This window comes from Petromyzon marinus, chromosome 40 (assembly GCF_048934315.1).
Source record: "Petromyzon marinus isolate PM22_M1 ecotype Great Lakes invasive population chromosome 40, UKy_Petmar_22M1.pri1.0, whole genome shotgun sequence".
NCBI classification, from domain to species: domain Eukaryota; kingdom Metazoa; phylum Chordata; class Hyperoartia; order Petromyzontiformes; family Petromyzontidae; genus Petromyzon; species Petromyzon marinus.
Window position 1 is genome coordinate 10,272,599 of NC_133706.1, and position 16,146 is coordinate 10,288,744.

Below are 16,146 nucleotides of genomic sequence, written 5' to 3' on the forward strand. Positions count from 1 at the left end.
GGCGACACTCGACGGGTGGACGTCTAAAATCGCGTCACAATGGGAAGAAGAAGAAGAAAAAAAACACCACCACCAACGCGTGCGATGATATTTATATAAAAAAATAATAATAATGGCGATTATCATGGTCATAATTTATATAAAATAAACCGTATCGTTGTGTTTGTTCGCTGTTGTTACGCGAATCCGTCACCCTTACAGAAACCCTGCGAGGCAATCGTTGTTTTGTATGGAAGAGGAAAAACTTTAATAATAACATAAGTGCATCGAACATCTTGGACAAAATAATACAGGCCTCTTGCTACCAACACACGGAAAAAGTCTTCAGAAACACAAAAATACCCCCCCCCCGAATCTTTTTTTAACGGAGGCGAGAAAGAAGTAGTCGAGGTGTTTTTTTTGTTTAATATCCCTCCTCTTTCAATATTAGCGACATATTCATCATCATAATCATCATCATTGTCATCATCATAATCATCGTCGTCATCATCGTCATCATCGTAATCCGGGAGGTAACACGTGGAAGTCCCCCCCGCCCCCCCCCCGCCCCCCCCCAAGTAATGAATTGTGTGTACACTCGCCCGACTAATAATTAATAATAAAAATCAGAATTATTCCATCGTGTTTTACTTTTCTCTTAGTTTTGCTCGAGTTCATCAGGGTGCAGTTTAGGCCGACCCTCCCCATCCCAGCCCCCCCCCCCCCTTCCCAGCATTTACGCGGTGCGTGTACGCATCACGCACGCGCGCACGCGCTGGGCCGCATCTCTCCAAAAGCCGCACAGCTCCAACCGCACGGACGGACGATTTCGACTCCCGCGTCGCCGTTGTCAATACCGTCGAGTCCCCGTTGTCGCTCGTGTCATATTCTCGAGGTTTTTTTTCGTAAGTGTTTTTTTTTTGTGTGTTTCTTTAAAAAAACCACGGCTCACAAGGATATAACACACGCACAGACCTCTTTTTTGTTTTTTTATATATACTGAATATGAAAAATGGCTATATCAAAATTATTAGTAACCATCACAACGAATCTGGTTTGCAACCAGGAAATACAAAACAGCTATGAATTACGTAGAGACACGTGAACGATTTTACAAGAATCTGGGAAACACAAACCCCCAAATGGAAAAAATGTTTTACGGTAATCCATCAATCACATCTCGTGTCTGTCGTTCGCTCATCTTTTACAGGACGCCATTGAAGAATAAGGGGCAGGGAAATGAATTAAACAAGTCCGTATTATTCTCGTGTCCGTTTCATTTTTTTTTTTACAAAACATCGACTAAGAGCATCATGTCCTACACTACACGAAATCTTCTAACAACCAGCATCGCCGACACATGTTTCTGTGTGTGTGTGTTTCTCTCTCGCGTGCACACGCACGCGCGCGCGCTTTATCTCTCCCTCTCTCACTCATTTTATATATATAATAATGGACATTAATCGAGTCCGCTTCTCTTCTATTTACAACACGAGGCCGTCTTCCACATGCCGCCATCATCATCATCGTGCTGTGCGGTGCGGGCTGGAGGGGCTGGCTGGCCAAACACAATGCGGCCTTCCTTCCTCCACCTCCTCCTCCCGCTCCTTCCTCCACCACCTTCCACCTCCACCCATAGCCCGCCTCTATTGTATCGGCATGTAAGGCCAGTTGAAGCTGCTACCAGACAGCAGCATGTCACGGATGAGCGTCTCTATGGGAGTTTTACCTACCAGGCGCACGAAGAACAGCTGCTCAATGACAGACGAGGACACCGTGCGCAGCGAGGGCAGACGAAGCAGCAGCTTTCCGAAGCGCGTCGGCTGGTTCGGGTACTGACTCCGCACGTACTCTTCCAGGGCGCACTGAGACTTCTCTTGCAGATTCTCGATGTGCGCCGCGTCCGAGAGGCCACACGCGTCTTTGATGAGGCACGGGAATTGGGGGGGGGGGGGCGGTAGGGGGCAATTGGGAAAAAGGGAAGGAGGAGGAGAGGGGGGCACACGAACGAGGCACCAGTGTGAGATGAGGTGGTGGGGAGGCGGGCAGACTGATCCTGCGATGGACTATCCGCGCGGCCTTAGGTCGCGCCTTGCCATCATCATCAGCAGCAACAGCAACATCATCATCATGAGCGTCGTCATCAAGCGCCGTGAGAGGGAGGGAGGGAGGCATCGCGCCACATTGAGCAGCCGATTTGGGTGTGAAGCGAGCGGCCTTCAGAGGGACGCGAGGAGTCGCCCCGTCGCGTGCGTTCCGAACACCCCTCCACTCACGGGACTCGTGAGGTTCGCAGAGCTGTGCGGTTACGAGTCGTGCGGGAGGCTACGGCCAAAGGCTCCGCCACCCCCCGAAACCAGGCAGGGCGTTTATTATTATTACTACTACGACTACTACACACACCGTATACACACAAACACGGTCATGCAAACAAGCATAGCCGGTTTGGCTTACAACTGCCTATAGGGATAACAGCCGGAGCTGAGTTCGTTATTTGCAGTGTGTGCGGTGTGTGTGTTATGTGTGTCTGCGCGGTGTGTGTGATGTGTGTGCTTTGTGTGTGTGTGCGGTGTGTGTGTGTGTGATGTGTGTGTGTTTTGTGTGTGTGTGTGTTTTGTGTGTGTGTGCGGTGTGTGTGTGTGTGCGGTGTGTGTGTGATGTGTGTGCGGTGTGTGTTATGTGTGTCTGTGCGGTGTGTGTGTTATGTGTGTCTGTGCGGTGTGTGTGTTATGTGTGTCTGTGCGGTGTGTGTGTGATGTGTGTGTGTTTTGTGTGCGGTGTGTGTACAGTATATGTGTGTGATGTGTGTGTGTGTGGATTGAGTGTGTGCGGGGGGGTTACTTTTAAGAACTTGCCGATGCTAACGTCTGCCCCAATTGTTTTCGGTAATCGTGCTAATGGCGAGCAATGGGCGTTCAATAGAAGCCACGCCGGGCGGGACGGGATTCAAACCCATCCCGTTGATGTCTCCACGAGTCTCGACAAAGGCAAAGATCCCCCGTATAGCCTTTGACAGATTTCTGGCACAAGTGCTGTGAGCGAGCACCGATATGAAGGCCGGCACCGTACCACGAGGGATTGGTTGGTCAGCACAACGCCCGGCCGCCTTTGTCTCCAAAGTGCCGATGTTCACACACACAACACCACCAGGTGCTGATTTAAGGCTGAGGTGGCCTTGCGGAGAGGGCCCAGGACCGGTTCAGTATTTGTCACTGATGTGAGCCATCGCTGAATCGAACTCGGGTCGCCAGGTTCGATAGCGCGGTGCAGTGCAAAATCACTACACCACCGCTCCCACTCACAAATCACGAGCATTGTTCACGCGTTCAATATTACGCTGCACGTCGTTAGCATTGCTATAATTAGTCACAAATATGCCGGCGACAACATCAACAACACACAAAAAAACACCAACCGTTTAAAATTGAATTACCAGTGTTAAATTATATAGAATAACAATTTCCGAGTACACGAATGTCTCTTCGGGAGTACCTTGTCAAAATGTGCCGTTTGATGATAACGATCGAGTGTGCATTTACGCAGCCCACTAAGGAACGGCTGCGGTGAGTTGCGAGTTTACAATACAGACGACTCTGTGATGATTGCTGATGGCGGTGGTGATGATGATGATGATGGTCGACTCAGCCGCAAATGAGTACCTGGTGCGGTGTGTAAACAAAATCGCCGCCGAGGGAGACAAAGGCGGACAGGCGTGGTGCTGGCCACCCAACTCCCACTTGTGTGCCACAGTCACGGCCTTCATAGGGTGCTACTCGCAAACAGCACTTGCCCCAACGGTCTGTTCAGGCTATACGGGGGATCTTTGTCTTTGATGTTGGCGATTGGGGACCTTGCACGGGTTGCTTCACCGAGTTAGTGCTTCAAGCTTCGCGTTAGTGCTAAGTGTTGGAGATATTGCTACAGAGTTAGTGCTGTCTTTAAAGGCGTCAGTATTAATGCTACAGCAATAGCTAGTGCTGTCGTTAGTGTGGAATAGGGTTGTTCAGATATAATAGCATTATGTGCTAGTGCGGGATATGGTGTTAGTGTTAGGGATAGAGTTAGGGCACGTGCTAGAGCGGGAGTTGGTGTAATTGCTCACGTTAGTGCGAGTGTTACAGCTCGAGGTAGTGATGGTGTTCAGGAAAGCGTTAGTGCCGAGGTGAGAAGCATGATCTGTGCGTTAGTGCAAGCGGTGGGCATAACGTAATGGTAGTTACCACATTAGTGCTGCTAAAGTGAGAGTTAGTGCTGGTGTTACAGCGAGGGTCGGCGCTTGTTTTCACGAACGCATGTGTTGCTGCGACTGTTAGGCATAGAGTTACTGCTGGCGTTAATGCCCGTGTTAGTACAGCGATAGTCTGTGCTGGTGATAGTCCTGTACTATAAACTTGTAAGGGATAACATTAGCACTGGTGTTACGGAAAGAGATAGTACTACTGTACTACTGTGATCGGTATAGTAAGCGCTCGTGTTATAGCCGATGCTAGTGTTGTAGCCGATGCTAGTCTTACAGCTGATGCTAGTGCTGTAGTGAATGTTAGTGCTAGAGTGAATTTCAGTGTTATAGCTGATGCAAGTATTGTAGCCGTGGCTCGTGTTATAGCTGATGATAGTGTAATAGCTGATGCCAGTATTATAGTGAATACCAGCGTTATCGTTGATGCTAGTGCTGTAGTGAATGTTAGTCCTGTAGTGAATGCCAGTGTTATGCATGATGCTAGTGTTATAGCTGATGCGAGTGTTATGCATGATGCGAGTGCTGTATCGGATACTAGTGCTCTTGGCGATGTTGGTGCTATCGTGAACGCTTGCGAAATAAGTTCACCATACATAGTGGGCATAGCTATAGCGAATGCCAGTGTCAGAGCTGATACGAGTATTGTGGACGATGCTCGTGTTATCTTCAATGCGAGTGTTATCTACGATGCGAGTGTTATAGCCGATGCGAGTGTTATAGCCGAGGCTATCGCTGGGAGCTGGAGTTGGTACTATCCGCGTTACGGGGGGGGGGGGGGGCTATCGACTTGTAAGGGGGCTGCCTCACCTCTGCGAGCCACAACCCCGTGTGGATGAACGGGTTTATTGCTCGACGCAAGGCCGGATTAGTGGTACTGCCTGGCGGATTAACCCCGCAACGTTAAACCCATTCACGGGGAACTTAACTTTTTAAAACTCTACCAAGTGACTCCCCTAACAATTGAATAGATAGATCTCTGTTCTGAACCGCACCCTCCCACCCCAAACCCCACCGGTTTAGAGATATGCAATCACGCACGTCAGTGAAAGTGTAATCACACACATATACACATATACAAAAGACAAGGATCCCCCGTATAGCCTTAACAGACTGTTGGGGCAAGTGCTGTTAGCGAGCACCTATGATGGCCAGCACGGAGGGTGAGTGGCCAGCACCACTGCCCGACCGCCTTTGTCTCCCCAGTGGCGATGTTTACACACCACACCAGGTACTCATTTGAGGCTTAGTCGACCTAGGGGAGGCCCAGTACTGGTTCAGATAATCGTCACTGGTATTAGCCGTGAGCGGGAATCGAATTCGGTTCGCCGGGTTTGTAAGCGCAGTGCGCTAACCATTACACTACCGCTCCCCATACATACATATACACACGCACATATATATACACACACACTCACACATGTGAATGTGTGAATGCATTACGCAGTGAACGCACGCACAGAAAGCAGTGGTTGTTTTAAAAGTGAATGAACACACACGTGCGCACGCGTGTGTGTGCGTGAAACAGTGTACACACAACCGTATACGCTGCATGTAATGGGGGTGGTGGTGGTAGTCGTTGTGGTCGATGGTGGCGGTGTACGCGATGGGAATACATGGGAGGATGTTTGCCCTGCGTTTGGCAGGGGCTCCCCAAGTTAGCAGGCCCCCCACCCCCCGTGTGTGCGCGATCCCCGGCCCTTCTGGCCGGCGTTTGCTGCGAGGGAGCGTGCATGGGTCAGACCGAAGCCGTTGTGGTGCACGGCGGAACCAGCCGGGGCCGTTCCGTGTTCGCGATGCGCTCGGCGCTTAATCGGCCCCACGACGTTGCGAGCCCTCATTGCTTCACTCGCTCGGGTGGATCCTTTGTGTCCCTCGCTAGCTACACGCACTCTCGTGCTACTCCCAATGAGATCTAACTGCTAACATATCAATATAAATGGTAGCAGTTAGATATATATATAGTACAAGAAGGGCATCTATGTATATATGTATCAGTAGATACACGTATTTAGTTTCACGTAGAAGGCCGGGTCAACAGACGCGTTTAATTAATTACTTGTTCCGTGCGATAGTTCCGCAAAAAACACACTGCTGCTAATAATATCATCATCATGTATACTCAGCTCTTTTTTATATATAAATGTGTAAATACATTTACATAAGTACGTGCGTAATGGATATTTGTCGGAATGACACGCGCGGTGCACAGCGACGCGGCTGCCAGGCGCTGAGATGCGTTCACTCGCCACCCTTAGCGCACTCCGGCAAAGCAGCGCACTCGCGTGAACACGCGGTGAAGGGTGACGCCAAACGGCAGCGGGTGGTGGTGATGGTGGCCGTGCTTGCTGCTGCTGCTGCTGCTTACTGCTGGGTGCTGGTGGTGCTACTATTGGTGGCGGTGCTTACTGCTGCTACTGCCAGCGGTGGTCGAGGTGGCGGTGCTGCTACTGCTGCTGCTGGTTGTGAATCTACCACCCCTGCTCCCCCACTCGCTCGTTCGCTCGCTCGCTCGACTCGACTCGCTCCACTCACCGGTGGAGAAGAGCACGATGGCCTTGAGGCAGCTGTACTCGGCCGAGTCAACGTGCAGCGCCTTGAGCTTCTCCACCTGCTCCTGGAAGATGCGGATGTGGTCCATGAAGGCCACCACGCGATCGGCGGACATGGGCGACGCGTGGAGGCCCGCGGCGGCGAGCAGGGGCGCCACGTGGAGCGGCATGGCGCACTGTGCCGCGTTCAGCACGAACAGCTCGCTCCACACGAGCCGTAGCAGCGCCACCTGGTCCGTGATCTGCAGGTCGGGGAAGAACGGGATGTTCCTCGCCCACTCCACGGCGCTGAAGAGGAGACGCGCCGCCAGCTCGCAGATGTTCTCAATGCCCATGATGTTGTTGGGCTGCATGCACTGGCTGCCGTAGCGTGACGTGGGGTAAGGCTCGGCGCGCAGCAGCAGCGAGATGTAGCCCGAGAGGTACGAGTGGCCGTTCAGAGGGTCGCCGTTCACCAGGGCGTACTGCAGCGCCGGGTTGGGGTGCTGAGTGGGCGCCAGTCGACCCCGCTGCACGGCTGGAAAGGGGACAAGAGCTGCAATTAAAAGAAGTCACAACCCACGCGAATAACCAAGAGACTCGGGGCAGCAGCTAGAGAGAAACCCGAGCTGCTCAACACTTCAACGGCATCGGTGCGAGATTTAAAACGCGACGTTTAAATAATACACACGTGGCGCGCCGACTGGAGATGCGCGTGTGTGTTTAACTTTAACGTCGTCGCTGTTCAACGCGACCGCGCGTGTGTGTGTGCAAGTGTGAAATATAGATGGCGTTGTGAAATCACGTGTCGCTAAATACACATTGCGTCAAACACACGCGCTGGTCCGCATGCACCTTGACACCTTTGCGTTTGAGTGTTTTTTTATATTATTCTTATCGTTGTGAAACAGCTACTGCGTTAGCTCGCACGTATTAACTTGCGCAATTGCCCGTGTGCGTTACACTCAAACACAAGCAGACAAAAAAAACTAAGCACTCTAGTACGCCCGTTTCTAAGACAATAAATCACACGAAGCTATTGACTAAAAAAAAAAATTCTCTAACGCAAACATTTGAACGTAAACTGCATCGCTAAATATTTACAAAACGTTAGGCATCCGTGTAAAGCACGCGCGCTCGCTCGCGTATGTGTGTGCGCGTGTGTACATGCGAGCGATTTAAAAACGTGCTGCATAACAACTGTGCACGTGTAAACATCTGTCGTCGTGTACGCGTGCGTGCGTGTGTTTGTGTGCATGCGTGCGAGATGGCTGCTGTCATGCGTGTACACAGGTTCGCCGGGCACACGCACCTTCACGCCGCATGCCGACCTTGAGGCACTTCTTGAGGCGGCAGTACTGACACTGGTTGCGGTGGTGCTGGTCGATGGGGCAGTTCCTGTTGGCGCGGCACGTGTAGGTCAGGTTCCGGCGGACACTCCGTTTGAAAAAACTTTTACATCCTTCGCACGTGAACTGTCCGTAGTGCTTGCCGCTAGATTTGTCGCCGCAGACCACGCACTCCACATTGGACTGCTGCTTGTCCCCCTGCGTGCTGCCTTGTCCGGGAGTCGTCGGGGGCGGCCCTGCGTGTCCGGGCGTCTGCGGGGTGTGCGGCCCGGCCGCCGGAGCGAGGGGCGGCTGCCCGGTCTGGCTCGGCGGCCCCGCCATCTCGTCCTGCGGGTCTCGCCACGGCCCGACAACCATTGCCATAGCGCGGCGAGGAGATGCCTGGGGAAGGGGGGAATAGACGTGGGGGGGGGGGGGGGAGGAGGAGGAGGACGAGGAGGCAGCCGAAGAGGATGAGGAGAGCGAAGGAGCGGCGGCCGAAGGAGGACGCCCGTCTATGCAAGCGCCGCGCGGAGCGGAGGGGGAAACGTAGGAGCAGGGGAGGCGGCGTTGATGATGAGCAGGAGAGCGGAGGAGCGAAGCAGAGCGGGAGCGGGGCGGGCGATCAGGACACGCGAGTGTCGGGAGGCCGGGTCCAGGGCAGAGCGCAGCCAGCCATTCAGGAAGCCAATAAACCCGGGCAAGGGTTAAAGATGAGAGAGGAGTGCGCACGGCGAGTAGCACCAGCGGAGATCGCCGCGTGAGCGAGCGAGCGAGGAACGCTGCTGGCGACTTCTTTCACGACTCTTTTTTTCTTCCACCTCTCCCCTCTCTCTCTCTCGCCACTCTCTCTCTCTCTTCTCTCTGTGTCTCTTCGCTCTCAGTGTCTCTCTCTCTCTCTCTCTGCCCCCCCCCCCCCACCTCTTTTCTTCCCGGAGCGAAACAATTTCAGAGCAAACACTCGGCAGCCGAGGCGGGCGCACAAAGGAGACGTTTGGCTCGACGCTCGCCCCCTTATAGAAAAAGGAGAAAAAAACACTCCCCCCCCCCCCAATCAAATATTCAGGCGAGGAGCGCTCCGTGCGCGTTCGCGACGGGAGCGGCTCGCCGTGAGATGTGCCTCTGAAGGCAACCGAGCCGCGGATGTCGGTATATAGTGAACTTTGACACGACGGCTGAAAGTGACACGTCTCTATGACGACCGCTACCATATAAGGCTCGGCGTGTCAGGGTGCGCCGAGGAGAGGTCTGTTGGCAGCTGATAATCAAAGGCGAATGGTTGAAGCTCCGGACCGCGGGGGAAGAGATGTTGCCCAGGAGGAGGGGCCAGAACCTCGCCAGGAGTGGGGAAGGGGAATCTATTTTTTTTTCTCCCGTCTTCTTCTTCTTCCTTCGGGAGGAGAGCGTGTGAGGAGAGGCGGCGGGGTTGGGTGAAAGAGATGGAGGAGGGTGGGGTGGGGGGCGAAGCCTAGGAGTTGGAGGTGGCGCGAGAGGCGGTGGGGTGCGTAGGGGAGAGAGGCTGGGGAGAGTTGGGAAGGGGGCTGACCGGCCAGCTAGTGGGTGGGTGGGTGGGTGATGCGACGGTGTTGTGGGTGAGCCGGCGTTGTGGGTGAGGGGCGGGGAGTTGGAGTCTCGTGGTGAGGGTGCGGGTTGGCTGGAGCTTCGCGGCCAGCGCTAAGCGCGGCGCCCCAAAACCTGCGGGGGCAATTAAACAATTGGCCCTCTCGTTCCCATCCCCGCGACCAGCCGCGTTGTCATCTTAGCGACGTCGGAGTCCCGGAGTCCCCCCCGCGCGCGGCCACGGCCACGGCCACCGCAGTGCTCTAACCGGCGTAAGTAGAAAGTGCAACCCGCACGCTTGCTGCTGTTGTTGCTGCTGCTGTTCTTTGCTGCTGTATCTACTGCTGCTACTGCTGCTGCTGCTGTCACTGCTGCTGATGTTACTGCTGCTGATGTTACTGCTGCTGCTTCTGCTGCTGCTGCTTCTGTTACTGCTTCTGCTGTTGCTGTTGTTGTTGCTGCTGCTGCTGTTGCTGCTGCTACTGCTGCTGTTGTTGCTGCTGTTGCTGCTGTTGTTGCTGCTGTTGCTGCTGCTGCTACTGCTGTTGTTGCTGCTGCTGTTGCTTATTCTGCTGGCTGTTGCCGCCGCACACACACCCCGAGAAACCCGGCCGCTCGCGTTACGGGACGCGGTGCCGCATGCAACGCGCACGGGGAGAGAGAGAGAGACAGAGAGGCTGGGGTGGAGGGGGGGGTGCACGCGAGACGCAAAGTGCGAGCCGCTCATTCATTCACCGACGCTTAGCGGACAAAACAACAGCACACAACGAGCGCGTGTTAATGAATGCATAAAGCCAGATTTACCACGCTCAGCCAAGGGCACAAACCGCAGTGTCTGTGTCTCAGCGTCGACTGGAGGAGATGGTCCGAAGTCATCGAGGTCTCCTCCTCCTCTGCGCGGCTCCGTGAAGAGACGAAGAGGAGGAAGAGGTTTGCGCTCTGAGCTTCGCGCGCGCCTCCTGTCTCCCCAGACTCTTATGTGTGTGTCTCTCTCTCTCTCCTCCGACTCTCTCTCTGATTCACTCTGATCGTGGCCTCCTTTGACTAACGCCTCGTAACGCCGACGTAGCCGACTTCTTCTCGCCTGTAGTCCTGCTGCCACCTAGCGTGAGACCGCGCCGGCTTTTACACTGCACGCATCCATCCCGCGCGCACACGTGGGCGAGCGAGCGAGCGAGCGAACGAGCGAACGAGGAGGCGACGCCGCGTCGTGAACGTGCGCAACGCGGACGCGCCTTCGCTTTCGTCCGAAGCGAAACGTCGAGCGGTCGTCGGCGATATGGAGGGAGTGATTCTTGGACCGCACAGCGAGGGCTTCCATGTACACGCCTGCTCCTCCCCACGCGCAGCGGCACGAGACTTCCGAGCGCTCGGCAGCGATTTTTTTGTTTTAATTTGGGCGACCGGAAGAGAATAACATCGCTGCGATTGAGGCGCAGAGACTCGCACGGCGGCGCATGCGACGAGCATCGGGCAAGCGACATTAACATTGGCGGACGAATTCGTAGCCAAACCCAAGGTCCGCAGTGGAGCTCGCCATTGGCGACTGCCTCGAGCTGCATAGGTGGGACTGCCGGTGACATCGCGAGGCCATTCATTGACGCCGTGTCGATTAACATTCGCGATTATTTCACGGGTGCAAATCGCACGTGCATCGTGAGAATGTATACATTAGGATTAGTAGGCTACTTACATATCCATTTATTTATTTATTTATTCAAAACGAGCAATAAGAATAATGAAAAGCAAGAGGCGAAGGGAGTTTTATTTTCATTTAGAGAAGGTTTTCAAATTATCCGCGCACATGTTAAAGCGTTGTTATTATTATTATTTATACACAACACGCAGCCTGCGGCGTAATAGCGGTGGATTATCGTTCAAATTGACGCACATCATAGAATAAATACACTCCTTTACGGGCTCATTATTATTCGTCTGATTAACCAGTGTTGGATTGTAGTTAGCGGCTGCTGCTGTTGTTGTTGTTTACGAGTTTGGGGGGGGGGGGGGGTTGCAGGGATAGGAAAAGAGGGGGCCTCTAGCCGTTGATGCGTGGCTCAGCAGGGGCGCAGTCGGAACGTGGTCGGCGTTCCAAGCGCCCGAGACACTCAGCCGCCGACAAAGGCGGTTTCGAGGGGGTCGCGCGACCCCGGCCAGCCAGCCCCCATCACCATATAGGGGCTGGGGACCCCGCTCAGCACAGGGGGCTCCCTCTTTGGCACCGATACCCCGACTTAAAAAGCAGTCGCTTAGCAGCATCAATGTATGTGTGTGTGTGCGTGTGTACGGGAACGCACGTGCACACACACAGAGACACACACGCGAGCAAACATCTCGGGGGTCCGGTCGCATAGCCGCGCGTCTCTGTTCATTACCACACGGCTCCTCGCGGTCCCTTCTACCCCAACCAAGGCCCTCTTTGTCTCCTACCCCCCCCCCCCCCCCCCCACTCTTGCTCTATATCTAAATCCATTTCGAGGCTCGGAAGCTCGGCTGCAAGATCCGGGGTCTATCGTGCCGAGGACGTCCTGGCTGGTAAGCGGCACGCGCCGGACCCCCTGTGCCCCAACTAACCCAGAGTTCAGCTCGCAGTGCGCGGCGATGTGTGGCCGGGGAGACGCGAGCTACACCTCTTGTGTGTTTTTGTTGTTGGTATTTTTTTTTATTCCCCTTCCCCCCCCCGATCCCCCCACAAAGTCAAAGTGATATCCTGCTCATATCTCCCGTTTACAGTGCTGAGCCAGTGGTGGAAATTCCTCGTGGCTATGGCCGGGCGGACGAGTGTATCCATAGGACCACCTGCACCGTTTTTTTTTATTCTCCATATACTGCCGTGGCATTCGTTTTATCGGCCTCTGCACGGGTGATGGGCTGAGTCAACCTCCAACCAAGATCTGAACTCGCAACCACCCGATCGTGAGCCGCTCGCTCTACGGGTCAGCCACCCAAAGGTTTTTAGTTATTATTAAATTGCATATATATTATCATATATATTACTGCGCACATATATTCTAGGATATGTTAGCATCATTATATTGCATTGGCCGAGTCGCCCTTGAAAATGAACTCCTTAGCTCATTGGGCTACACTCGGGAAATGAAAGTATTTTTTTGCTTCTTGCATACCATCCATCGTACGCGTTCATACCGGGATAAAAAAAAGAACGAGGTCGCTTATTGATGAAAATAAAAACAATGCGCATTTAATGCGCTATTCGGAATTCAAGTCAAGCATATTATAGTCGGCGCGCGATTCCACCGTTATAAATACCGTGATCATAATTACTCGTGGATTCGTAGCACGCGACAATCCTGTTGTCACAATCACCATCCATGCGTCGACTGCGATGCGCACGCACGTGCACACAGATCCGTGTGTGTGTATCCACATATACACACCTTCAGTGGGGAGCGGTAGTGTGGTGGTTAGCGCGCTGCGCTACGAACCTGGCAACTCGGGTTCCATTCCCGCTCACGGCCGACACCAGTGATGATTATCTGAATTGGTTCTGGGCCTCCCCTAGGTCGACTGAGCCTCATATAAGTATCTGGTGCGTAAAAACATCGCCACTAGGGAGACAAAGGCGGCCGGGCGTGGTGCTGGCCACCCACCACCTTGTGTGCCGTTCTGGCCTTAATTCGTGCTCGCTAACAGCTTTTCCCCAACAGTCTGTTGAGGCTATAGGGAGATCTTTGTATCTGTCTTTATATGCATACACATATGTGTGGGGAGCGGTGGCTAAGGGCTATGCACCGGGCGTTCTCGAGTTCGATTCCTGCTCACCGCAAACACTCAAATGAGTACCTGGTGCGGTGTGTGGACATCGCCACTGGGGAGACAAAGACGACCGGGTGTGGTGTTGGAACCCCCCCCCTCCCCTCGTGCGCCGTTACGGCTTTCAAGGCATGCTCGCTCACAGCACTTGCCCAACAGTCCGTTGAGGCTACACGGGAGATCTTTGTCTTCGTTCTGTATGTTCGCGGCGGTCCGAGACGATCCGAGTTCGATACCCAGCCCAAAGCGACGAGCCGTACGTATCGCAATTCCCCCAGGTGACTGCTTTAGCCTCACGCGACGAGCACCTGGCCGTTAATGAGAACATCAGCAGCGGCCCGGGCGTTGTAACGGCCACGCGAGGCCGCCCTTAATTGGCGCTCGCTCACAGCACTTTCACCAATACAGAGGAATTTGTCTGCGGTTAGCGCGCTGCGCTACAAACCCGGCGACCCGGGTTCGATTCCCGCAACACGGCCAACACCCATTATCTGAACCGGCGTCCCTTAGGTCAACTCAGCCTCAAATGAGTACCTAGTGCGTTTTGCAAACGTCACCACTCGTGGTGCCCAACAGTCTGTTGAGGCTATACGGGAGATCTTTGTATTTGCGGGGAGCGGCGGTGGAGTGGTCAGCGCTCTGCGCGACGAAACAAAAAACCCGGCGAGCCAAGTTCGATTCACTGCTCACGATCAATAAATAAGTGGCAGTGAATATTTGAAACGGTTCTGAGCATCCCCGCACCTACTATTAGCACGCTTGGCTACGTACGGTGCGACAGAAGTTCAACATGCATGCATGGTACGGCGTGTCAAATGTCGGCAGTGGGGGGGGGGAGACAAAGGCGGCCGTGCGCGGTCATGTCCACCCACCTACTCACCCTCCTCGCGTGTGCTGTGACGGCGTTCATAGGCACTCGCAAACAGCACTTGTCCCTCAATTTTGTCTCGAGGTCGGTGCTTCTTAACCTGGGGGTGCCCGCTCCCCCTGGGAATGCGAGCCAGGTTTTATTTTAGAAGCTAAATAATCGAAAACACAAATGAAGCCACGGGCACCGTAAGTACAACTTGCTTTGCTTCCTCAAACCCTTTAGTGTCTACGGACATGATCACATTGTTTCTTGACGATTGAGAACCAAAGGGGTGCAAGGCTGCAGCGAATGTTAGAGAACCACTTGATCTAGGGGTGGACATTGTCTTGTCATTGTGGGCGAGGGTGAGCGTGCGAGTGAGTGAGCGTGCGAGTGAGCGAGTGAGTGAGCGTGCGAGTGAGTGAGCGTGCGAGTGAGCGAGTGAGTGAGCGTGCGAGTGAGCGTGCGAGTGAGATCGCAGTGCGCGGTCCCGCGCGAGTGTTGCAGAGAGCGGCAGGAGGAGGCCGGTGAGGAATGCGAGCGGCTCGTGGTATCGTTGCGGTGTTTGTGGAGAGCTGTAAATCAATAAAAACGCTGTAAAAAAAGGCCTAAAGGTCAAGGTACAGTAGGCGCAGCTTTGCAAAGAAACGAAAGCCTCTCTGGGAGTCCTCACCCACACCTCACCGTGAGACCCCCGCGGTGGCCTTGCCAGCCAAGTGGCCACCAATTTACATGTTCACATATCACCGCCGTGCATCACGCACGACGGTGATATTCTTCTACTGCTCCCGAGGGTCATGGGAGTTTGGTGCGAGCATATTTCACCACGCTGGGCATTACACGGAGTTGGTAAAGGTAGAGGAAAAGAGGGCGGAGGGGGGGGGGGGAACCCAGGACCCCCGGGAATCGGAATCACTTGGCCGGATTTGTTGGATGCAGACGCGCTAACCACTGCGCCACCGCTCCCCTACTAAACGCGCACATCGTTGTGTGTGTGTATATATCTATATGCACGTATGAGTCGTTTAATGATATATTTCTAAATGTAACTTGAGTAACTTTCGACCGATTCGAGTCACCAAGTATCGTTAAAGTACAAAAACGCATTGTGTGCGCATGCTCATGGCGCTCCATGTATAGATACAACAACAGAATATTGCCGTGAAAACACAATTTCACTTCAAAGCGTCTACAAGTCTTCCACCAATCTCAATCAACTTATTGCGAAATATGTTCACACTCTCCGCCCATCGCTTTCACAATATTCAACATTCAATCACCTGTTGAGAAGACATTTCAGATGGGGTCATTATATCGTTATGTACAAGGCGGAAACATTTTAATTCATTTGCGGTTCAAGACACTGAACCCCAAAAAAAGCCACGGGTAGGTAACCGGACCGGACCGTGTGATGCTTTTGTGATGGGCGGATTGTACCCCACATACCTGGTATGTATGTTGAATTTCTTTCGCACCGTACGTAGCCAACCGTGCTAATTGGAGGTGCCTCCCCATATCGTCTCCCGTGTGTCCGTATGCCTCCATGTGTCCACCCTTGTTGGTCGGTGTCTCTCTATTATGTCTCCTTGCCCCTCGTGTCTGTCCGTGTCTCCCCCGTACCTCATTGTGTACCTGCGTATTTAGAAGCCCCCTGAGCTATAAGCTATTAGTGGTGACCCTGGCTGGCCACAGCCGATGGTAGCTCATCGAAGCGGCCGATGTCATTGCCACGCGTGGGAATTTGTAGTAAGCAGCCCAAAAAGATATATAAACGCAAGTCGATTTTTAATGTGGAGGCGGTTTATGAGGGCGAGACCGGAGAAACCTGGAGAAAAAGCCAAGCGATCACCACGTGGGGAGAGAGAGAGAGAGAGAGTGAGAGAGTGA

The 16,146-nt window shown here is 53.6% G+C and overlaps 2 protein-coding genes across 5 annotated transcripts in view; one reads left to right on the plus strand and one right to left on the minus strand.

Moving 5' to 3' along the window:
- Positions 1–220: 220 nt before the first annotated feature.
- Positions 221–15,825, minus strand: LOC116950799 (nuclear receptor subfamily 2 group F member 1-B-like). 3 transcript variants are annotated; one of them, XM_032968876.2, is made up of 4 exons: positions 15,706–15,825; positions 8,060–8,477; positions 6,752–7,285; positions 221–1,900 (listed from the first exon to the last, which is right to left on the minus strand). In XM_032968876.2, exons 1-4 carry the CDS (start codon positions 15,802–15,804, stop codon positions 1,626–1,628), a joined length of 1,326 nt encoding a protein of 441 aa, XP_032824767.1. In that variant the 5' UTR covers positions 15,805–15,825; the 3' UTR covers positions 221–1,625. The 3 variants fall into 3 exon arrangements, with proteins under 3 accessions (XP_032824767.1, XP_032824766.1, XP_032824768.1); XM_032968875.2 differs by having other exon boundaries at positions 6,752–7,303; XM_032968877.2 differs by lacking the exon at positions 15,706–15,825 and adding an exon at positions 10,440–10,761 and having other exon boundaries at positions 6,752–7,303.
- LOC116950801 (uncharacterized) overlaps positions 9,642–16,146 on the plus strand; it is a 30,902-nt gene continuing 24,397 nt past the window's right edge. Inside the window, exons 1-2 of one of the 2 annotated variants that reach the window (XM_076073121.1) lie at positions 9,642–9,907; positions 12,115–12,170. The gene's annotated coding sequence lies outside the window, so the exon portion shown is untranslated. Of the gene's footprint in view, positions 9,908–11,311; positions 12,171–16,146 lie in introns of those variants that run through there. The other variant, XR_012946477.1, reaches the window with a different exon arrangement.